This window comes from Sciurus vulgaris (assembly GCF_902686455.1).
Source record: "Sciurus vulgaris genome assembly, chromosome: 5".
In the NCBI taxonomy this organism is placed as follows: Eukaryota; Metazoa; Chordata; class Mammalia; order Rodentia; family Sciuridae; genus Sciurus; species Sciurus vulgaris.
The window spans coordinates 81,448,012-81,474,119 of NC_136465.1; the positions used below are offsets into that span (position 1 = coordinate 81,448,012).

The 26,108-nt window shown below is 36.2% G+C and overlaps 1 protein-coding gene across 3 annotated transcripts in view; it reads right to left on the reverse strand.

Annotated features, from left to right (window-relative positions):
- The window catches only part of DUSP16 (dual specificity phosphatase 16), an 87,545-nt gene that overhangs the window by 41,145 nt on the left and 20,292 nt on the right, over positions 1 to 26,108 (reverse strand). For 2 of the 3 annotated variants that reach the window (XM_079140037.1, XM_079140039.1), the window contains exons 2-3: positions 5,255 to 5,847; positions 4,234 to 4,372 (exon numbers count right to left, since the gene is read on the reverse strand). In XM_079140037.1, coding sequence (XP_078996163.1) covers positions 4,234 to 4,372; positions 5,255 to 5,482 — 367 coding nt within the window. In that variant the 5' untranslated portion in view covers positions 5,483 to 5,847. Of the gene's footprint in view, positions 1 to 4,233; positions 4,373 to 5,254; positions 5,848 to 21,991; positions 22,094 to 26,108 lie in introns of all 3 variants that reach the window. The other variant, XM_079140038.1, reaches the window with a different exon arrangement.

Here is a 26,108-nt window from a genome sequence, read left to right on the forward strand (position 1 = left end):
ACATTGGTCTGACTTAGTTGGTAGAAAAGGAGGATTTCTCAAACCCTAGTGATCAGAAGAAAGATATGGTGATCTAGTGATTACAGATACTGCAGCCAAATCTTTAATACAGTAAGGCCCATCACATATTAAGTATGAATTCTTCCTGTTCATTTAAAGGGTTTGCAAAATTTAGTCTCAGTTCTTCTCTACTTTTTACAAAAAAAAAAATCTATTCTAGTTTCTTCAAAGACCCACCTCATATGTACATTCGTTCCTGACACTTTTAATCATGCTTTTTCTCCCCTTCAGAATGCGAAGGATCCCCTCCCCACTCAAATCTTATTCATCGCTCATGGTTCAATTAAAATTCCCTTATCATAATCAAGTCTTCTCAGCTTCTGCACTGAATCATCCCTTATCACTCTATCATTCAGTTTAGCACAGACATGTTTCCTTTTATTTCATTCAGTTTTCCATGGCTGTGTTTCCCCAAATTAATCACTAGACTCTCAAGGGCAGGGGCAAACCTTTTGCTTTTCTTTTATTCCTATTTCCTAAAGCCAAGTTCAGAGCCCAACTACAGAAGTACCTATCAAACACCAAGAGATTGAGTGAAAAGGCAGAATGACTGGACCTGACATTTCTCCGAAACACACACATAACACAACTGGGGGCAAGGGAAGATTGATGTCACTGTTGTCAACTACAGCACTTTTGTTCAGCTTGTACAAACTATCAGAATGAAAAACCAAGGAACTACATAAGTCAGTACTGCAGTTCATTTTTTTCAAAGGACAGTCTTGGCTTGGTCTTATGTCTTAGCCACTGGTAGCTGGCAAATAATATAAACTGGCTTACCATACTGGCAGGTAACAATTGGAGAAAAGATGATCCATTCTGTATAACATTACACAAAATGAGACTTAGAAGCAGAGGTAGCAAATATATGGCAACCCATGAGCAAAATGGCACCCCTGGGACTAGAGTTGTGGCTCAGTGGTAGAGCGCTTGCCTGGCACATATAAATAAATAAATGATCCATTGACAATTAAAAACATATATATTTAAAAAAAGAAGTGTCTATGTAAAAATAAATAAAATGGGCACACTTTCCCCCCCAGTTTTCTTGAGGTTTGATTGACAAGTAAAAACTTGTATACATTTAAGGTATACAATGTGATGACTTGATACACATGTATACTGTGAAATGTATACATATATACATTTGTGTGTGTGTATATATATATATACACAAATATAAATATATATGTAAATATATATACTGTGAAATATATAAAACCTGCATATAAACTAATCTATATGCCAAATATTTATTGAAAACTTAGCAAAGTGCTAGACCTTGAGGGTTCATGAAGATAATAAGATCTGTTCCATACTAAAGAACTAAGTCCACTTGCATTCCAATAGAGCTTCTCTGTATTCCAAGACCTGTCCTTCAGTAAGGCCAGTAAGCCTTCACTTTTTATGTCCTACAAGTAAGTCTGGGTCTCTTCTTGTTTGAGGGAAAGAGCTCAATAAAAGCTATTTTCAGGCTGGGGTTGTGGCTCAGAGGTAGAGCGAGTGTCTAGCATGTGTCAGACCCTAGGTTCAATTATTAGCACCATATATAAATAAAAGAATAAAATAAAAGCCTATCAACATCTAAATTTTTTTAAAGAAGCTATTTTCAATTTCTTAGTCTGCCTGTTCCCCTTTTTCAAACTCATTCTTCTCTGTACTAGTAAGAAAGCCCTGAAAGCATGAGTAGAACTTAGGACACAACTCTTCACTTCCCTATCTAATGACCATAAATCATAAAAGCCATCTCACACAGTTCATGCATTCCTTCTTTTCAAAGTGACTGAAAGTTCTAAACTGATGGAAAAATTACTCTAAGAAACTACACTGTCTTCCAATTATTATATCCATACAAGGTTGATAAAACCTAACTGCTGAAAGCCGCAGGGTCAGTTTATAGTAAAAATCATCTCCGGTGACCTTGTAATTTATAGTAGCTCCTGTGAGAAACTAGTATGCTTTACCACAGTCATGTATTTCTCCCCAAGCAAAACATTTAAGAAACTTTTACCAATATTTCCTCTGAGCAGCTGGACCTTGGCCAAAAACAAAAACGGTTTCCCAAGAACTGATGTTCACACCTTCCAAACATTGTTTTTCACTTTGTCCAATTTTTCCATCTACCTTGAGCAAAGATTGACTAACCAAGAGAATTCCCAATTGGTCAGAGGCTTTCAGATAGTTGGAGAGACTTTTTAACCATCCAGAACCCTCTTTTAGATGTCAGAAGAGACCTGACTCTTTAGAAAGTCCCGAACAAGGTAATTTAGAACTGAAAGCTACCACCCAAAAGAAATACAAGATTCCACAGGTGTTGAGGGGGATGTGGGGCTGCCAATACAATGTGGTTCTTGGAGATATCTCAGTCAATCTCTGTTTAGGCCTAGAAAACACTTCGTGATTAAATGGAGATGCGAGGGTGTTCTGGCTCAGCCATGTCATACCACGTGCTCCTATGGTTGAATGAACTGATTAGACTGCATCCTTGTTCTTCCTTATTGCCCAGTCAGTGACCCTCCCAATGCCACACATAGTCGATAAGAATTGTCCCAGAAAATAAAGGAATGCTCTTTGGTAAATGGACTAAAGGGCATATGAGAAGTTATGACACCTGCGTTAGAAACTCAACATGAGCTCACTCCTCTGCAGGGTGCTGCCTGGCCAAGCTGTCAGGTCAGAACCTCTCATAGGGAAAAGGTATCCCATCAAGATACCAGTGGGTAGAAAAACCACTTTGTCGTGAAGCACATTTTAGCAATGCCTTCTTTAAACGCTGATCCCATAAACAGAATTCCAAAGTAAAATCCCTCACAGTGTCTACAAAAGCATGATATGAATGACTAAACTTGCCAAATGGGTTTAGTGGAACTAATAGTTGTCATATTTAACACACTTATACTCCATTAAAAGAGCTTCTATCAGGCTGAGAGGTAGCTATAAAGCACCTGCTTAGCATGAGCAAGAACGTGGGTTCAAACCCCAGCACCAAAAAAAATTGCCTATCAAGAGAGACAGGCTCTAATATTATTCTCAGTTACAAAATTCTATAAATTGTATTTTACAACAAGCAGACTTCACTTAAGGATATTCAGAGAGATTAAAAAGAATCACAACATAAATAAAAGGTATGGCTACAGATGATCTGAGAACTGGAAAAACTATCCTTGTTCTTAGAGTACTGAGACAAAGGCTTGTGAGAAACAACTGGAGAAATGGAAATTTTGTCTAAATCTGCAATTAAAGTGTTAACACACCAACAACTGATTAATCAGATTATCTTAAAACTACTTATACTTCTAACAACATCCAGTTCACTGTACCAATTCTCTTAGCAACAAAACCCTAAAGATGTGAAAATAATAGTAATCTATCAATATTTTTTTCTTAGATTAAATTTTAAAAGAACTCCTGCCATCTCTGTGGCCAAATTTGCCTAATGGCAGCTTTATGACAAAGTACTATGCACTGGCAAACTACTGCCCACTCCATGAGCGAATGCAAGTAAAAGAAAGGACTTGAGTAATGTCAACAGAACAGGGGAAGCAAAAAAATTGAACAGTGTGCTTTGAAATTCAATGAGATAAAACTCCCACACTACTCTCCCTCAGGACAGTTAAAAATATTTGGTTTTTCCCATGTTCTTTATAAATACCTGCTTGCTTAGCATTTATTAGTTGACTTTTTTTGTCAATTATAAAAACTAAAAATACAGAATAAGATTTAAAACAGAGCCCCTAGTAATTAAAAAAAAAATATTCTCTCCCTGTTTCACTAACATCCAGGAAAAAAAATGTACTTTTAATAAGTCTGACACAGTAATATTGGCTCTTGTCACAAGGGTGGACACTAATGACAAGATCTGAGAAGTAGATCATTTGGTGTTCTTATATCGTGGGTTGCTTCCAGACAGAAGCAACAGGCTCTGAACTATCTGTCCATCTGGACACAATGATCTGTAAACATCCAATGAAAAGACATTTCAGCTGGGTCAAAGATACACTGTCTAATGTGGAAGAATGATAGTATAAATGGAACTGTTACATTAATCAAAAGCTATAAATCATTCTATGTATCAAAGCTGTGACAATCTATTGGACTTTGAGCTGTGAAATACTGCTTACTCATACAGCTCAATGAGTTTCCAGGTCATTTTCATCATTATCACAGCCTTACCTGCAAGCAGGTGAACAGAGGTGAAGCTCTTCTCCAGTTTACCCAGAAGTACAGTGAGAAAGCAGTCTGATGATAGAGAAGCAACATCTTGGGAACTCTGATCATAAACTACCACCTTCTGACTGCAATCAATGTCAACCTAAAATGCAAACAGAAAGCTAGAAAAATAATGTCATAAACCTGTGGCTGAATAGGATCTCACATTTACTTGAGTTGAATCAAATAACTTATTTTTGTTTTCAATTAATACATTGAATAAAAATGAGAAAATTTTTTGGATAAAGTTAGCACACAAATGGTTTAAATGTTTGTAAAAATCAACTTTTAAAAGGCAAAACTGATGCTATTTCTGTGTAGATGTGCTCAAAACTCCTTGGTTTTAAATCCGACACTATAAAACAGTGAAGTTAAAAAATCAAATAATGTGTAAAATAAACATAGCAACCCTTGACCTAAAGAAATGTTTTTAAATGGTTCCTACATAACAACAATGAAATCGGCTGTTAAAATTAATAGGTAAGCTCATTTTAATCCCTGAAGAAAAGAAACAGCTTTCCCTAGCACACAGATGACATTTCAATATTCCAGGAATAACTTTCCCCAAACATAATACCCTTAAGTGTTGACCAATATCACCACATACAAATGTCACCAAATATAAAAAAGTACCATTAATAATTAGCTTCTGCTTTTTTCCAAAGCACCTAAAAAGAATAACTTACTTTTCAGTGAATTTGTAGATAATACCAAAAATGTTTAAATTGAGAAAACAATTTCAGCAAGTATTAATAGGGAACATAACACCTGTCCAAATTAGAGAAAGTTAACCCTTCTGTGTAGTTTAAATATTCTTAAAATTTGACAATTCAATTGCAAATTATTTTGAGATACAAGGTACCAAAATCTAAACAACCAAAACTTCTTCAAATTATTTTCTCCGCTTAAAAACAAGCTTCCATTAACAATTATTCCCCAGTAGTGTGTTCATTTATTTTAAAAAGGCAAAAAACAAAGTCTTTACCTTATGTTTTGCTGAATGCTGGATAAGTTCTGTAATTAACACTTTATCCTGTTGCAACCTTCGCTTCATAAGCTTGGAGCAGTTGATATTAATGGCTTCCAAAATGTGGGATGTATTGTATTCCACAAATGGCCGGCTATCAATTAGCAGCACTTTTTCCGTTCCACTTTCCAGCAGAGCCACCAACCTCTCAGTAACAATTTGAGTTCCAATCATCTCATGGGCCATGACAACAATAAGTCCTCTTTTTCCACCTCCTTCTTTAATTTGCCACGATGATGTAATGGTGGTGTGCTCAAAGGCTCAGCCACTCCATTGTACTAAAAATGTATGAGGTCAGGCTGGTGGTGACTGGCAAAAGGAGAGTTAAACCCATTTTCAGCAAGAGCCCTCCAACTGAATGTCTCTTTCTCTTTCCCGTTGATGTGCTCTTGCAAAGGACTCCTTCCACAAAGCAGCCCCTCACATTTGATTCATAGAGAGATGACTGGAATAACCATTCCACAACAAAAGATGCTTTGGGGCAGCCAGTGCATTACATCATTCTTTACCTTTGCTCCCTCACTCCAACAGCCTTACACTGGACTGACAGCCTACACGAAGAAAGAAAACAAAACATGGAGTCAGAAAAAGAACATCAGAGCACAGAGAGTATATGATTCATAATATTTACTCCATTAATCTAAATTCATAATTGGTGCACTGTTTTATTTGAACAAACAAAAAGGACAGATAGGTATGGCTTCAAGAAAAAAAATATGCTAGTGATAAGTCAACTTAACCTCAAAATGTAAAAACTTCAAGAAAACATTCATGAATTATAATCACCTGGAGCACAGAAAAAAATAACTCATATAAAATTAAAGAACTATAAATAGCAGCTTGAAGTATTATTAGTCCAAATGGGTTTCTTCCATTTTATTTACTTCCTAAAAAGAGCACACACAATAGCCAAGGACCAAGTTAGCAATCTCATATTATCAGGACAAAAAAAAAAAATCTTTTCTGTTAACTTGAGAATTACTGTGATAAGTAGGTGTGTGTCCTTACACACAAACTACAGGGCGCAAACAGCAACCCCTAGAGAAGAGGCTGGAAAACAGGAGGTTCGATCATTATATTTCGGCTACTTTTAAGGAAGCGGGACAAAAATGGCTGGAATGCTCATCATAGCAACTGAGAAGCTAATTGCTGGGGACTTTGGATGCACCCAGTTTCACTGGAGGCAGTCTCACAGCTATGATCCTGGTTTTTCTCTTTCCTGTGAGCATACTCAGACCCTGAGTTCCTTGATCTGTGGTAGGCTGACCCTTCACTCTCTTGTGCCTCATCCTCAAGAGAATCAATGACTTCCAGGCTTACAAAATTTTATCCATTAACCAGGGACTCTAAGTCAGCTACTCCAACAAACAGAACTTCAACGCTGGACCCAGTGCCTCCCCTGTTCTTACCAAAGGTCTATAATCAATCATTTTCTGATTAACATTAATTGGAGTGTGGTGCCCATAATTTAGACCTAACCCTGACCTTCAATATTCTCAGGTTCCTATCTCCGTTGGTCCATCTCTGCTTATAAGAAATCATCTACCACATGAAACTATGTCTACTGTTGACATTCAATTGCCAAAGGATAAACCATTTAATGAGAAAGATTTGGTATTATATTTCTTACTTCCACTGTGCTTTAAATCTAAGATGATCCATTTATACTATTTACAATAAGTAAAACCCTCCTTATTCCAAAAACAATTTAAGATTCTAAATAAATATTTGATTAACTGATTTCAGATCAAGATGGTAGAGCTTTCAAACATCTTGGGGTCATATTTCATCATTTTATACTCACAAAATGAAGCATGGAGAAAAGGGAACAGGATCTAAAGAGAAGTGGCCTTACCATTTACTGGTTATGCAACTTTGAACAAATAATATACTCTCTCTATACCAGTTTTCTCACCTACAAAATATAGATGTAATAGTGGCCTGTCACCTCACCAAAAAGAAAAAAATGTTCTGAGGACAAAATTATCTAATTTATCTAAAATCCATAGGTGAAAACAACTACTACACATTAAATAGAAAAAGAAGAGGAAATGGTCTACATGTATTGGTGAACAAAGCTGGCTTACATCTGGAATTTTAGAAAGGTATCACACGGCAAATAAAACCAGAAGTAATTTTACCCTGCTACTGGTCCAGCTGCAACCTTTCTCACAGAGTCTAACACATGGGAGTTGAAGGCACCTGAGAAACCTTACACACCCATTTTACAAATCAGCTGCATTTAATACATTACATGTTCATGTCTTGTCTTCCAGGAAACAAATTTCATTACACTAATGAATTTGGTTTTAATATAGCTTTATGTCAATGAGGTACATAGTCATCTCTAATTTGAACTGAAAAAACTAGAGCAAAGAATTTGAGAATACGTCCTAACCAATCAACTAATAAACTTGCAAAGCATCTACCAAGCATCTGTCAAGTCCTGACTGCTCAGTGATACCACTCACAGCAAAGTAAAGTCCTGTACTCAGATTGTCTGACTCCCAAATCAGGGCTTCTACTACGGGTTACCCAGTTTTTCCCTAAGTACCTGTTCCCATAATGGAACTGGACTGGGAAAGAATGACTTGACTTGTCCATGAGGGTGCCTGGGTGGCACAGAAAGTAGAAATCTGAGAACAAGAGCAAACTGATTCCAACAATGGTACTGAGTGAGTCTCAGGGTCTGATTGGCTCCTCTCAATGATAAAATCTGGATGGGACAAAGCAGTGATCTAGGTTAGCAGATCAAGGAACAAAAGCAGGGAAACAGAGAGAACATGCAAATGTTGAATTAGGAAACTCTAATCATTGCTCCCTTCTGCAGGCAGTTCTGCAGAACAGAATATGATTATTCCTCCCCAGACAACCAGGCAGCAGTTGTAGACACAAAATGACCCTTTCCATGACAAGGAAAAGGTCTGGTCAAATTGACTCTAAGATGAGGACATAACTGAAGCAAAGTATTGAAAGTGAAGTGAGGATTAAGTTACGTGCTTTCAGTGTTATGCCGAAGACAGCTGGAGCCCTCTTATTACACCTTCATGGCCAAGGTCTGATTTTCTGTAGTCCTAAATTGATTATGTGAGAGGCACAGCCTGCCAAGGAGTTGTGGAGGATGAGGTAACAATGGCCTTAACCTTGATTATTAAGAATTCTGGTTAAATATTCATCCTTGGCTACAGCTATGATTTAAAAATTTTCTCTGTTCACCTGAAGAATGTCAGTACCCTGCGATCAGAGACCTGTATGTGACCATATTGCTTTCAAAATCTTTTACATCAGGTGGTATTTAAAAGATAACAGGAAAACATTTTATTCTTTGCAACATCACCAGGCTAACCTTAACCAAAACTTCTATAAGAAGTTCTTAGATTCTTAGAATGAATCATAAAGGCCCAATTACATGTAACAAAATCCAGGGCAGACAGGTTTTGCATTTACTTAGCCAATTGTTAAAACTAATTTCTTTCCATTTTTAATAGATAGTAATAGGATTAGAAAAAGAGTAGTCTAAAATGTGTTTAACATAAATATGTACAGTTTGTTTCAGTTATACTTGTTAGAAATTGTCACAATACTGACAACAAATATATTTAAATGAAAAATATATTGAAAATGTTCCTCAAATCCTTGTCCAGGTCTCAATCTTGCCCTCTAACTGGTAACCACTGTTAATATTTTCTTCTGGTTTCTTCCACAGTTTTTTTTTTTAATTAATACAGATCAAAACAAACATATTCTTTTCCTTGTCCTTCAATGGTTACAAAGCATATGCAGTTTTTGCATTTTTCACTCAACACTCCAATTTGATTTTTTTCAACATTTAATTAGAAAATGAACCAGTTTATATACTAATGAGTCTTTCATATGTGCCTTTTGGATATCTAAATAATACATATATAACAGACAATTCCCCCATACACCCTAGAATTACATCTATTCAATAGGCTGTTTACCAAGGTACCTAAAGTGCTTAACAGTGTGCTCAAAGGGTCACCAAAATATTTTATGGTATCCTGATAAGCAAACATTGTCTATCATTACTCTAATTAAAACTAAAATGAGATAGTGTTACATTCATAGAATTATGGAAACTATCTCTCAAAGGACACTCTAAAGTCAATAAGGCAGTATTTAAAATATTGAAAACTAGTAACTTATACAGGGTTACCAAATAAATAATTGCAAAGTGTCCTATGTTCATAAATAAATAATTTAAATTATTCACGCAGGGATAAAGGCAGGCTTGAGGCAACATTTTAGTATAACAAAATAATCAAAAACAAAACCAGAGTAAAAAAATGCCATTTCTGGTATATTTTACATTTGAGCAGGTGACTCATGTTTAATATATAGCATTTAACATTAATATAAATTAAATAAGAAATTTTAATTCGAATATACTGTCTTAAAGCTTTTCTGGTGTTGTTACATCCAACTTTGCAAAAATAGTCTATCAATGAAGTATACTACTGAATTAGTTAAGTTTGAGAACTCTAATAACAAGGAGAACAAGGGAAGCCTGCTTTAATTAAAAGAACAATCTAAAGTTTGACTATAAAATAATCAATTATTTGCAACTAGAGTAGCTAAGGGGAAAGAAGTTTTACTTGTTGCCTTCAGATAATGCCCAACCAGAATTAAAAAAAAAAAAAAAAAATTTTTAATAATTCTATTAAAGATCTTCTTCATCTCAGGTGAGACATTTTTCAATTTAACACACACCTTCCTGACTTCTAAGTCAGTCAGTCTGACACTGGATACATTCCACTCAAAAAAAAAAGGGGGTTTCCCTTTTCCTTCTACCCATGGATTATTTCTGGCCAAGAGCAATAGTTCGTCTGCCACTGGGCACTGCTGACCTAAAAAACTCACTCCTGAGGACTACGGCAGGTAGGGTAAGGGACAAGGCTCCATAAACATTTCAAAGGATAGGCTGAAACATGGTATCCATGAGGAGGCAGGAGTTCCTGCTCAAACCAGCACACCTCCATTCTAAATATTTTCCTTTACAAAAAGAAATTCTTAGGATAAGGAAAAGAATCCTATGCTATAAGGTGCTTCAAAGACCTATTCTAGAGGAGAGGGATTTAGGGATTTGGCTGGGCTAAAGCTCAAGTTCCAGTTCTCAGAGAGTTTATGGAAAGGATATAATCAGGTGAGAAATTTACTTTTATTTAATTACAAGCCTGACATAAATTTTTTCCCTCCAATAAAATTGAAGAAAAGGGCAACAAAATACACCAAACAGTCTTTCAGCAAAGTCCTAAAAACTGACTTTCAATAACAGGAAAAAAAAAAAAAAAAAAAGAATTTATCTAAAGTAGGAAAAAACAGTTGGCCATGCAGTCTGGAGGCAGGCAAGAACACTGCAGGCACCGACTATCTGAATTCTACAGCGACTAAAGCAATTTCACCTCCTATGTTGTGGGTGTAGAACACTAAGAAATTCAGACAGCTGAATTTGGTAAATTTCATTTGGTAAATTTCACCAAAGCCAAGACAGCAATGACGTAATTTGTTTTGGCTATTAATGTCTTGACCATATTTTCTAACCCAAAACTTGAGGATACATTATTCTGACTATTGATGGCAATAATGGAATACACTGAAGCAAAGCTGTCTAAAAAATACTACACGAGGAGACAACAATTAGCATGGTAAAACCTGCCACCTCTCGCTGACACACACACTCTGACCAGAAACTAGGCTTTTGACATATATCTCAAGGACCCCCACATAAAGCTAAATAGCAGCCAACCTACAAAAGAAATGACTATAATACAGTGCCATTACTTTTAGACAAAGGCCAGTCCACACAAAGGCCAGATCTGTGAGAAGCCTTCACTGAGTTTCTGCCAGCAAAGAACACCATATTCTTGGTACTGATTCAACTGGAGCCCGTCCTTCATGACAATGCTTCCTGCACATTATGCTTACCTATTTCACGAGCCTCCCTTCCCTGATTCACCTGAACTCTACTACTTCCCTCTAAATTCCTCTTTCCCCTTGCCACTACATGTCTATCCTATTCACACCCCTCCTGCCAAGGCTCCCTCATCCTCTATTTAACTGTCTCCTCCTGGTACCCTGCCCCAAAACTAAGGATCCTACTCACTAGGAGGAAGACCTGAGTATAGAGGTGGTCTTAGGGAGGAAGAAAGGAAAAATCCCTGAATAGAGTCACTAAGCAAGAGGAAACATGTTCAATTAAACAGGTTTAATCTCAGAGTTGAGCAGCAAGTATTTTGGAAGGATATTTATGATAAAGGTAGGTTGACAGGAGAAGAGATATTCAGAGCAAGCCAAACAGTCAGATGGGATCCTGGTTTTCTTCATCATGTCGGAGACTATTGTAACTCATTCAGTCAATTAACAGGTAGTTATTGGGTACCAAATGTGTGCCAGGCACTACCATGAAAATGCAGCAATAAATAATAATTGCTCATTATGATCTATAATTATAAATGTATTACCTGGTTATAAATCAAGCAAGTAAAAAAAATTGCCCTCATCTAGCTTCTAATTTAGTGACAGGGTACTGAATTAGTCAGCTTTTAACCACTGTAACAAAATACCTGAGATAATTAACTTATAAAGAAAAGGTTTTATTTTGGCTCATAGTTTTGGAACTTCCAGTCCAAGACTGGGCAGACCCATTGCTTTGGGCCTCTTGTGGGAGTGTCAGAAGGCAAAGGCTGGGAGTGTGCAGTGTGCGACAAACAGATCACATCATGAGTCCACATGAAAAGAAGGCAAAAGAGGGGAGTGGGGTCCAACAATCCACTTCAAGGTCACACTCCCAGTGACTTGATGATTTCTCACTAGGCCACATCTCCTAAAGGCTCCATCATCTCCCAACAGTGCCACCTTTGGGAACAAGGCCTTAACACATAGACAGTTGAGGGATAATCAAAATCCAAACTATAAGTGGTACATATAATAAACAACAAAAAAGAACATTCTGTATGACTGATAGTGATTAAGTACTATGGAAATAAAGAAGAGGTGTTGAGGAGGTTAACTACAATAGTCAGAGAAGGCCTTACTTTGATGATATCATCGAAGTAAAGATTCAAAAGAGAGGTGAGAGAGCAAGCTACATGGATACCTGGAAGACTAGCTCTTGCCATGTCAAAGTCTTGACTGAGACCAACGAATATACTGGCTAAGATAATGCCAATTTGAAAAAATGCCAATGAAAGATGAGGCAGATATTCAGTCTTTCTTCAGAACTATGATTACATGTATTGGAAATTATACATTTCCAGGCAATTGAACTTTCAATCTTTTAATACATGTAACACACACAAATGTTCAGGAGTTTTTTCCCTTTACCACCTCAAAGGGAGAAACTATGGTTCCTACATTAGTGCATTTTTGGCTAAAAAATGAAAAGAAATCCTGTAACAAGAAAATCACTGTAACTGTTAATGAAGTACAACTCTTCCAATCCATAAAAGTGTTATCTAATAAGAGTCTTGATTTTATAGTATGGAATGTAGTAAAATATCAAAGACATCTTAAGCAAGATGTATGCTTGAAAAAATCTATATAACAAGGAAATAGTTTAAAGGATCTTCATTAAAATTAGACAAATGCTTTCGTAGTGTTCTTGTCAGAAGGTGGATCAAATACTTAACACAAGGAATTTTTAAGTTGGTTTACTGTATTCCCCAGAGGAGGTAACAGTAATGTAAGTTTATAACCTTCATCCATATGCACCACCTTTACCATTTCATTCCCAGAGGAAAAAAAATCCACTATGTGAAAGATATGTGTACTTTCCTGCACAGATTACTCAAAGTACCAAGATCAGGGTAAACATTTGGAACACAATCTAACAGGAGAGAGGTTATAATTTTTCCAAAGATCAGAGGCTCTAGGAGAAAACAATGGAATGTAATTAGAAATCATAAACACCGAACCTCTCACTCATCTCCACTAGAGTCCAAGTTTATAAGCTTTATTATTCCAAAATTTCATCTATTTCAAATCTCACAAAATAAGTAAAACTAGAATACTGAACTATAGTCTCCTGAAAATAATTTCAAAATGACAAGAAACTTCTTCACTTTTCAGTTAAAACACATGAAATATACTGGCAAAGGCCAACATGTGTAATAATTAGGGGGAATGGCTAAGTAATTTAAAAATTATGGTAAATCCTGCAACACAGTGTCATGCAACATTCAAAAATGATGGTTGCCTGTTAACATCTTAAGAGCATACTTTTTGACATCCAAGGATGGTCATGATACATTAAAGAGAAGAAAATCAGGGTACAAGAACAGTTTAAGTAGAACCTCAAACACCCACTTCTAAGTATAAACACACAGGATGTACATATGTTTTATACGCACACACTAAAAACACAGTAGTTTTACTTAGGTAATTACAAGTAATTTTTATACTCTTTTCCATAACTTTGGAAAGTGTGAAAAGCATTAGTAAGGGACATGGCATAAACAGACCAGATACCAGCACCAGGTCCTGCTATAATTCCTCTTATCAGTACTGTTAAGAAAAATCTGGATATGCGGGCAGGTTAAGAAAATGAACAAATATAATATGTGAAATTTGTTGTTTAACTTCCAGGGGAAAACTCAGTTGTTGCTTTACAAAAGGACTTGTAAAAGAATTTATTTAGAGCTGGGGGTGTAGCTTAGTGGTAGAGAGGATACCTAGCACACATAGGCCATGGATTCAATGCCTAGCACCACAAAAAAAGAAAAACAGAATTCTTTTAAAAAGCAAAAATAAGGTTTTTTTTTTTTTGGGGGGGGGTAATGTAAAAATTATATTTTATTTTTAAATTTTTGTGGTACAAGGAATTAAACTAAGGGCTTTGCATATACAAAACATATGCTCTACCACTGAGCTACATTCCCAGCCCACCAAAAATTAAATCACACTCTTGTGACTATTAACATGAATTTTTAAAACAGGTCAGTTGGGCTATGAATCTTAATACAAAGATTTCTTCTATAACGAAAGGATTTATAGTTAATTTTTTATAATTAATATATTCTTAATACTCTTAAATTGTGTTTCAATTGATAAAGTTTCCAAAGTAAATTTGCTTAAAGCATCACAAATGCAATTCAGTATAACTTTACTTATAATTTTTCACTGGAAAAGTGCAAATTCCTCTAACAAAATACATGCAAGAGGCTTAGGTCACTATTCTCAGCTTCTAAGTAGACATGCACAACAAGGCTTGAACACATTCCAGGCAAGGCCTTCAAGCCCAGACCACACCTGCTTCCAAGGCCCTGGGGCTAAAAATAACTCTGGGGCCTCAAAAATGGGATACTAGCCAGACCTAGGGGTAGCTGCAGGCCCCTTGCTCAGCTCCATTACCAGTAAAAGCAGGAGCTACAAAACTTATTATAATCACTAAAAACTCTACCACAGGCTTCCTTCTCAGGCTTTTTGTGCCAATCATCAACAATCCAGGCCTGCTCTGTTTCTTTGCTCCTTGGAACCAAAACTAATCCTAGGAATTAGAAACAAATGAGGTTTTATGGTATACTGTTTAAAAAAAAAAATGTTGTGGATTAGAAATCAGGAGAGCTTGTTCCTAATTAACTCCTCAACTAAAATGCTAAGGCATATAGATGTGTCACTTGACATCACCAAGTCTGTACTTTCATAATTGCAAAATGAGGAACTTAGTCATCACTAACATCTAAAGGTTGTTTCACTAAAAATATGAAGATATTGCTCTAAGTGTAAGATATTGCTTAAAGTGCCATAACAGGGAGAGTGCCAGGGCTGATTTGATCATTAAGCAGTCATGTTAAAGAGTTAGTTTATATTCTACAAAACAAACAGGTAACTTCAAGGCATTAATGGTTCCACAACCGTCACAGCAACTGTTCCAGATAATTCCTTTTATGGTAGAGAATTTCAAAGGCTTGCTCTGGGACAAGTACTTCTACTTCTCTGCCAGTCCCGTAGTATGCAGGAGCCTCCTCTGGGGCTCATTACTGTATCAGGTAAGGAAAAAAAGAAAGGAAAGGTCAGGTAGCAGAGGAAGCAGGCAGCCACAGCATCACTGTTTGCCCAATTCCAGGATCCTAGGCTGTGCAACTAAATCCCTGCATCTGTCATCACACTTCCCTTCTGGGGCACTGAGAGTTAAGGGCATCAGGAAACTGAACCACAAAGGTCTAGCGAGACAGGTGTTGGAGAATCACAGCACCACAAGAGAGGAGGAGACAAATGAGTGGCAAAGCATCCCAAGATAGGAATCAGAAACTCCTGTAGTCCCTCAATTACATTTTCCTCGGAGTGCTTTTCATTCTTGTTTCCTCACAATTTGGCCCCATCACATCATCCAACTGCAATTTCTGTGTCCTTTCCTAGAAGCTGTGCTGTTTCCCCATCTCACCCCTTTTCCTCTTTAAATTCCTCTTAATTTCTCTCTTTATTTTTTGTTACTGGGGATTGAACCCAGTAACCACTGAGTCACATCCCTAGTCCTTTTTTGTAAGGGCATTAGAGACAGGGTCTTGCTGGGTTGCTAGGGCCTCGCTAAATTGCTGAGGCTGATTTTGAACTCTGGATTTTCCTGCCTCAGCCTCCCAAACTACTGGGATTACAGGTGTATGCCAATGCCAGCAAAGCCTCTTCCTGAGGTTAAGTCTTTATCACTGATTTGTTTTGTTTTGGGGGAACTGCCAAAGCTCTTGATGTATTGCTACAGTAACAAGTGTTAGAATTTGTATGTATATGTCTCCCAAAGGCGCAGATGTTGAAGGCTTGGTCCCCAGTGCAGCAATGTTAAGAAGCGGGGCTTTGTGGAAGCGATTGTATCAAGTTCTGCTCATCAATGGATTCAAAGTTGAAAGGACTTCTGGAGGTGGCAGAAACTGTAGGATTGGGACCTAGTTGAAGGGAGCAGGTCTTTGGTGACGTGCCCTTGGGGACTCTATCTTGTCTTTCTCTTTGCTTCCTTTCATGAAGACACAAATTCTCAGGGTTTTCACACTAGTTCATTCAGAAAATGAGCAAGATGTGAATTATTTTATTAATCTAGTGTTCAGATTCATAAACTGAAATGTGACCTCTATACATGTGGACAAAAACGGCTTCTAGGGCTGGGGAGATAGCTCAGTTGGTAGAGTGCTTGCCTTGCAAGCACAAGGCCCCGGGTTCGATCCCCAGTACCGCAAAAAAAAAAAAAAAAAAAAAAAAAAAAAAAAAAAAAACGGCTTCTAAAAAGAAAAAGTCTGATAGGCATCTAGGCCATCAGTCAGCAGTTCTCTCTGCTCTGCTCTCTTTCTTCTCCCACCAGCCTTGGGTGAGCCAATGGTTCTCCTTTCAGTTTAACACAAACTTGATAGAGAAGGAACTTCAAGGAGAAATGAAGGAAAACCATAATTATAAGTCTCTTATGTCAGCTCCCAGTAACTCTATTAATTTTTTTAAAGGATTTCACAAAAAATTTGAATAGCAAAATAAATAGTAGTAGATTATATCTCACAGAAAATAAATAGCAATGAGTCAAGTTAGGTGTGATGGCACCTGCCTGTAATCCCATCAACTCAGGAAGATGAGGCAGAAGGATCACAAGTTCAAGGCCAGCCTCAGCAACTTAGTGAGGCCCTAAGCAACTCTACAAGACCTGATCTAAAAATAAAAAGGGTTGGGGGTGTAGCTCAGGGGTTAAGAACCCCTGGGTTCAATCTCTAGTGGTGGTGGTGGTGGCAGTAGTAGTAGTAGTAGTAGTAGTAGTAGTAGTAGTAGTACCCCCAATGAGTCCAAAGAAAGGAAAGAATTTCTCACACAACACCTGTCCCACTATGAGAGGTTGGCATTTCTGTTTGCTGTTCTTTCGTTTGTCTTCTTTTTTAAAGAAGTCATTCTCTTAAAAAAAAAAAAAGAAAGAAAGAAAGAAAGAAAAGAGAAAAAGTCAATTCTCTGCATTGTATTATACTTTGACCTCTATAAATCCTAAAGATTAGATTCAGGCATGTCACATGTAGCAGCAAACACCTTTCTACCCAAGTCTTAATTTCCCACTCTGAAAAATACCAGCATCTGCACTGGTTTAAATTTAATTAACTTAGGTTTCAAAACCAATATATGGCAATGTGGAGAAACAACACAGAAGGTCTCCAATATTAACTGAGTAAATAGATACAAAATGACACTTTGAAGAAATATAAAAAGATAACATGTACCAGGCACAATAGCACATGCCTGTAATCCTAGCAACTCGGGAGGCTGAGGCAGGAGAATCACAAGTTCAAGGCCAGCCTCAGGAAGTTGGTGCAGCCCTAACAACTCTGAGAGACCCTATCTCAAAATACAAAGGGCTGGGGATATAGCTCAGTGGTAAATTGCTTCTAGGTTCAGTCCCCAGTAAAAAAAAAAAAAAAAAAAAAAAAAAAAGATAACATGCTCGAAGAATGTATAAGTCAGAAAAAAGCTTCTGGGAAAATGTAAATTTCAAGGGACATTTTGAGGGAAAACAGGGACATGAAATGCCAGAACGTACAGGAGGAAAAAAAATCCAAATGAAGTTAATGCATGAACAAAGGTAGAGGCAAAACAAGCTTATACAGATTTTCCTGGTTGGAGCACAAATTATACCAATAAGTAACAAAATAAAATGAGGTGGAAGGGACCAGCTAGGAAAACATGCTGAAAGGCTAAAGCTGTTGAAGTCACTGTAAGCTTCATGAAAATAATGTGAGAACACAACTGGAAGAATTTCACTTGCATAACTATTTACAATGGATTGAAATAAGAAGAAAATGGAAATAAGGAGCCTAGCTACAGCCCAGAGGGTTTTGTTGTGTAAGAAAGGGCTCTGCCTAGAATGGTGACTATAAAACCTAACAGGAAAAGAAAGGGTGATGGTCTAAACTCAAGGCTACATGATTGGCACAAAACATAGCCTTATTAAATAACTGATTTCCTGACTGACATGTCCATGAAAAATGGCTACCTAGACTACATTATAAAATGATTCCATCATAATAACATCTGGAAATATCTCAACCTCCTGTAAGTTAATAAAAGCAAAATGAGCAGTATGTATAGGTTCAAGCTTTATGAGTCAGGCCACTATATATAAACCAGAAGAATCAGACATAATAAAAAGGTTGAAATAAAGTAAAGCAGAACATAAACAGAAATGGACTCTAATGTTGCTGTAATGATTCATTTTCTTCTGTATATCTTTCTGTAGTTTTCAAGTCGTTTTGTGTATGTGTGTATGTAAACACAAAACTTTCATAACAGGAAACAAGTATTTTATGTATATGTATTCTATACTCCTATGTCAATATATATTTTATACATTTATATATGTATATGGTACATATATCAGTATATACATACATGTATAGATACATATATATGTATTTTATACATTTTCCCCCGTGTGTGTGTGTGTGTGTGTGTGTGTGTGTGTGTGTGTGTGTTAGTCAGCTTTATATCACTGCTACTAAAATACCAATTTAGAGGAGGAAAAGCTTATTTTGGCTCACAGTTTCAGATGTTCAGCCCATGGTGGGTCAACTCCAAAGTTCTGGGCCCAAGGTGAGGCAGAACATAATAGCAGAAAAGCGTAGAGCAAGAAAGTTTCTCAGTTCATCACACCTGGGAAGTAGAGAGAAAGAGAAAGCAAAGGGGCCATAGGGAAGATGCACCCTTCCAGTGCATGACCCACCTTCTCTAGTCATACCCCTCACGCCTACAGTTACCATCCAGTTAGTCCATTCAAATTAGGATGAACTGATTAGGTTATGGTTTTCATAACCTAATTGGTTCACCTCCTGTATATTCCTGCATTAGCACAGGAACTTTGGGGAGACATCTTGCACCCAAACCATAACAGTATGTGGGACAGGGATTGAACCCAGGGCCTCAGATGTGCTAAGCATATGCTCTAACAGAGCTATACTCCTAGTTTCCAAATTTTTTAATCAGTCATAATTAATGTCATGCTCATGTTATTCTGAGGAAGAAAGATGTGGAAGTTGAAGTACTAGGGCCTATTCTCTGATTAGCTAAGAAAAATTATTTGCATAAATAATTAACTACCATGAGTTTTAACATAGTATCATGGGATATATCCTCCTGTGAACAGTAATATGAAAAATACTAAAGAAAAATTTTAAATGTAATTACAAACTCTATAATAAGCATGCTATGAGGTACAAGGTATTCATTCATATATATTCCATAGAAAGCAATATAAGTAAATATAGATCAGAACAAGATAATGTTTCTTTTCCAAAAGTAAATGTAGAAACAAAATCATTACAAATACAAAAAACTTGCCACAAGTGAAATTTAATATAAAGCAGACCATAGGACAGTCCACTATGAAGTTTAATGGCTTAAACACTAAAATATCTAATTTCACCATCTTATCTAAAATATAGTCCTAAGAATAATGCTCACAAAGCTCCACTGTTTAATCCCTCACTGCAAACATGCCAGCATTTACTAGCAACAAATTTTAGTATCACATAATACTAAGTAACAGAGATTCAAAGGCCCTCTACTTACAATAAACACTCAGCTTTTTCCCTTACAAATAGTGGTTGTTGTCTTAATTCTGGGACTGTGGACCTTATCTAATTTGTAAAACTCCAGGAAGAAAACATGGGTTAGGGAAATAGATATGTGCTCATTTATTGACCATCAACTATGCTTAATTTCACATACAACAATTTCCTATTTTTGTCTGACCTCAAGAATCACATAGGAACTTGATGAAAATGTCCAGGTAGGTTCAATCTCTGGAGATTGATTCTTGGGTCTAGAATGGAAATTATGAGTTTATGTTTTTAATAAAAGTGTACCAGGAGCTCACAGGATCAGGCAATATGAAAAATATCCTAAAGACAGCTTTGATCCTTCTCTCAATATTCATATTTATTCAGTTGGCAAAACCTGATTTTAGTCTCTCACTGGGCGTATATAAAGGTACAAAAGCTGGAATAGGAAGTCAGAGATAATCAAAATCTCATATCTGAAGAACCTCCAGATAGTCTAGTATATGTCATTTGACAGAGTAATATTGTCCCTTCTACAAAATGTTAAGTATTTCCCCAAAATCACAATCTACCAGTGGTGGAAGAGAGACAAGAACTTCTAGAGAATAGTGTTTCTACAACCCTATAAGGCTTATCAAACATTTTGCAAATTTTAAATAGTTTCCTGCAAAAGAAGAGGAAAGCAATGGATTTCAAAAGATGAAAAATAATGTGCCCATTTAAACATTTGATGCATGTGTCTATGAAGAAGGCTGACTTCACCAAAATGCCAGCCTCCGAGAAGTTACAGGTGAAAGCCAGATGTGAAGCAGAGAACCTAAGGGTGAGGTAACAACCATCATAGATCACTAGTAAAGGAGGAGAAACACTGGAAGCAAAAGCTTGTCTACTTCATTGGATCACTGTAAGAATACAGGAAGATAATTAAAGTATGTAAAAGAATAGCCTTTTATGAATTGTAACATTTTCTAAAACTCAGGAGAGGATTAATAAATAATTACTAACTAATCAGTAATTTTGAACCTTGGCTACATATTAAAATCACCTGCTCAGCTCTTAAATTCCAATGTACCTCAAACCAATAAATCATAATCACTAAGGAGTGGGAACCAAGGATCATATTTTTCACACAAACAGATGGAAAAGCAAATTGGTGACACTTGTAATACTGTAATTCACCTGACTTATTTACTTTAAAGTTTGTGTTTTATAATATGTGCTGGAAATAAGAGTTCTAAATATACTTTTAGGTAAGAGATACATTCTTCATTGTTATAGCTTCTATAATTCAATAATAATAAAGCAGCAAAACAATTCATTTACAATACGGACAAAAACTGAAAGAATATATGATTGACAAAATCTAATTTCCAAACTTTCTTTGCAGCATTGTTTAGATGCTGATGTATCAAGAAAAGATTTTTAAAGGTTGAGAAGGAGACAAGATAGAACTCAGATCCACCAGTATATGCAAGTTAAATATAGCTCCATCCCAGGAATTTCCCATTACTAAAGGTTAATAACCATTACAAGGACATATGAGCCTTCAAAATTCCTCGCTCTAGTCCCATCCTGTAAACTTTAAGTATGATGATGAGAGAAACCAGAATTTGGGCATACAGTCAATCTATACCACATCAAATAAAGGGCATTTCTACCTTTCTCAAGTTTGAGCCAATAGTTTTTTATTTTAAAGAGGGTGTGACTCAAATGGAGTCAGTTTATTTATGTTATTGACAACCAAGAGAAGAAACATTAGACTAAAAAAATGTTCATTCAACACATCCAACTGTGGTTCATTTATTCAACTGTTCTTCAAGCATCTGTAATGTATAAGGATTTTTGGTCAGCTGAATTTGGAGGACATAACTTTCTCACATTTCATAGAAGAAATAATATTTGTACGTAGATACCTACAAGGTTTCCTATGACAGTACTGCAAGAGTAGGAAAGAAAAATTTTCCAGAGGCAATGTCTGGAAGTCAAGGAGGAGGTGATAAATGTATCTCACCTACAATATTTACTCTGGATGCTCTCCTACTTCAACTCCTTAGGGTGCTACACAGTCTCTTTGTATTCACAAATAACCTCTGTCCAAGGAAAGTTTGGAAGTGGAAGCCTCATCACCAGCAAACTTCTACTCACTGAGGTGGCAGCTTCCTCTCACCTGATCCCTAAAGACTGGTTGCTTCCCATCAGGAGCCTCTTATCTTTACAGGACATCCATCTTCAGGAGCCAGAGGGCTGCTGGTTTTCACTGTAGCACTGACTTAACCAAGGGAAAAAAGAATAGGGAAGACAGTTCATCTTACCCAGACCCCAGGTACACACAATCCCCTCCCCCAATAAAAATAACAGAGAGAAAGCACCAAAGGGACTTCAGGCCTTACAACTCTGGTAAGATTATACTGATGTTATTTCTACTCAGCAGCATCTCCCTCAAGGCATGAGCAGGAAAAATAAGTTGCTCTACACTCTTGCTGACACTTAGTATTTTCTAGTTTATCTTTTTGTTTGGTTTTGTTTTTTGAGACATGGTTCTCACTATGTTACCCATGATCATTTAACTCATGACCTTAAGCAGTCCTCCCAGCTCAGCCTAATCAGTATCTAGGACTACAGGTATGCACCATCACACAGCTTATTTTTAAATTTTAGCTATTTTGGTTAGTGTATAGTGATAATTCACTGGACGGAATACTGGTGGTCAACATAGAAATACTAAGTCAATGTAAGGTTTACTGGGGTTGATAACCAGATGATGGGTAGAATGTCCTCATTTTGTGAAAATCTGATGTAGTCAGTGTTTTGTTTTTTATGACTAAAGTGGCTGAGCACCCCTAGAAGTTTTCTTTTTTTAATCTTTCACATTTAGATCTACAACAGACCTAGAATCTATTTTTGTGTATGTGTGAAGTAGGAGTCAAAATTAGTTTCACTTTTCCATATCGATAGACAATTGACCCAGGATTACTTGCTGAAATATCTCTCCTTCCACACTGCTGTGCAGTAACATTTTATTCATAAATATCTATATATGTGTGGGTCTGTTTCAGGACTCTATATTCTATTCTACATTTATTCCACACTGCTTATCCAGTTCTATGAATTCTGCAACTCTTTCATTAATATTACTTTGGCTATCCTTGTTTTTGCATTGCTACATGAATATCAAAATTAACCTGTATAAAAGGTTTTAGACACCTTACATTAGATTGAATATTTTTTGATGCTATGATAAATGTCATATTCTCAAAATTTTCATTTTCTAATAATTACTGTTATATAGAAATATATACTTGGTTTTATTGATCAAGTATCCAATAATCTTACTAAATTTACTTTTTATTATTTTTTTAATTTACATAAAATGAAATTCATACTTTTTGGCGTACAGTTCTGAGTTTTGACCAAATGCACAGAAGAGTGTAACCATCAACACAAAGTACAGAAAACTTCAATCACTCAAAAACAAAACAAAACAAAACCAAAAAACCCTTATGCCACTCCTTTGTAATCAACACCTCCTCCCTACCCTCAAACCCTGGCAACCACCAATCTGTTTTTTTGTTTTTGCTTGTGTTTTGTTTTGCAATACTGGAGATTGAATCCAGGGATGCAATTCACTCAGCTACATTTCCCAGCCTCAGAGTTGGTGGGATTATAGGTCTACACCACCCCACGTGGTCAATTATCTTTTTTTTTTTTTTTTTTTTTTTTTTTTGGGGGGGGGTGCTGGGGATCAAACCCAGGGCCTTGTTCTTATAAGGCAAGCACTCTACTGACTGAGTTGTCTCCCCAGCCACCGCCCCCCCCATCTGTTTTTCATTACTACAGTTTTGCCTTTCTAGAATATGACAAATGCAATCAGAGTATACAGAGCCTTTTGAGAGTGGCTTCTTTCACTTAACCTAATTCACATTGCTGCGCAGAGTGACGCACACCTATAATCCCAGCAACTCAGAAGTCTGAGGTAGAAAGATTCCAAGTTCAAGGCCAGCCTCAGCAATTTAGTGAGATCCTGCTTCAAAATAAAATTTAAAAGGATTACGGATGCACCTCTAGGGTAAAGTGCTCCTCGGTTTGATCCACATTACTGAAAACAAGGATTCATTCATGTTGTTGCACGAATCAACAGTGTTTGTTCCCTTTTATTGCTGAGTAATATGACATTATAGGGATGTAGCATCATTTAAATATTTTATTTATTCACCTGCTGAAGAACAATCGGGTTGTTCAGCTTTTAGTTATTTCACTTTAAGTTGCATAAACATTTACATACTGTTTTTTGTAAGAACATAAATTTTCATTTAAATATACATGCAGATACGTATATATTTAGCTTTATAAGAAACTAGTCCAATGTCTTCCAAAGTAGCCGTACCATTCTGCATTCTCATCAGTAATGTTTCAATTCCAATTGTTCTGAGGGCATCCTTACCAATACTTTGTATCATCAGAATTTTTTGTTTTGTCATTGTGAAGGTGGTGTTACCTCACTGTGGTTCTAGTTTACATTCCCCTAAAAACTAATGGACATTATTTCCATTTTGACCTCTATATATCTTTTTTGGTGAAGTATCTTCAAATCCTTGGTTCATAATTGGTTGCTTATTTCTTAATTTTGAGATTTAAGGGTGCTTTCTGTATTCTAGATACACATCTGTTATATTTGTGATTTACAGTATTTTCTCCCAACCTGTGGCTTGTCTTTTCATTACTGTGACAGCAAAGCAAAAAGTTTTAATTTCAATAAAGTCCAGTTTATCAATTTTTTTCTCATATGAATCATGCTTTTTGGTGTCATAGGTAAGAACTCTCTGCCTAACTCAGGTCCCAAAAAGTGTCACCTGTTTTCTTCTAAAAGTTTAAAGTTTTATGTTTTGCATTTAGGTCAATGATCCATTTTGAGTTAACTTACGTATAAAGTATAAGATATAGGCCGAGATTCTTTTTCAAAAAAACAGTCTAATAGTTCCAGCACAATTTAATTAAAAAAACTATTGTTTCTCCATTAAGTTCCTTTTACAACTATGTCAAAATTCTAATGAGGACAGGTGTGGTGGCACTTGCCTGTAATCCCAGCAGCTCAGGAGGTTGAGACAGGAGGATTGTAAGTTCAAAGTCAGCCCAGCAACTTAACAAGGTCCTGAGGAACTTAGACCCTATCTCTAAATAAAAAATAAGAAAAAGGGCTGTGGCTCAGAGGTGCCCCTGGGTTCAATCCCTGGTACAAACAACAACAAAAAATTGAAATGATACCTCCCACAGAAAATAAGTGTTAGTAAGAATGGCGGGAAATCAAAATACTGCACTATTAGTGGGGTTATAAAATGGTGCAACTGCTATAGAAAACAGTATCATCGTTCCTCAACAGTATTATAATTCCACATACTATGTAAGCTTCTGTTATATGATTTCTATAAATACCTTTTATCATATTTAGGAGGCCCCTATTTCTGGTGGTTAAGAACTTTTATCATGAACAGGTATTAGATTTTACCAACTGCTTTGTCTGCATCTATTAAGATAGTTGTGACTTTCCTTATTTTTTGTAATTGATGTTAAGTATATTAACTGATTTGTGACACTATCAAAACATTTATACATCCATTCTATGTTTAGAAAATTTTATTATTACACAAATAAATGGTCAAATCTTAAGTAACTCTAATAACAAATAAGAGGATTCATGTATAAATGAAGTCTAATGATATTTTACAAGCCACCATCTAGCCAAAATTGTATGATAACTTCAAATTTCCCAGTAAATCTTTCCCCACCAAATACAAAATGGATCAAAGAAATGGTGGTCAAATCACAGTCTGGGACCTAAGCACACCACTCACGTTCAATATACAAATGCTAAAACACCTAAAATGAAAAAGAACTTCCATTACAAATGATATTGATGTTATAATATGAACATCATATACTTTCTAGAAATCAAAAATGAAATAACAGTATTGAAATGTTAATTCCTCAATGACATAAATGAATGGATAATAAAAATACCTGACAAGGTGCTGCATTTGTGACAGTGGTAGAGCACTTGCCTAGCATGTGTGAGGCACAGGGTTTGATCCTCAGCACCACATAAAAAAATAAATAAAATGAAGGTATTGTGTCCATCTACAACTAATTTTTTTTTTTAAATCTGACAGTTCTTTATATTATAAATTTACAAAATGCTATAATTTGGAAATTTTACAACCTTTTATAAATGATTGCATTAATGAAATTGGGTCTACTATCACCCACAGGTTAGTTCTATTTTTTTTTTT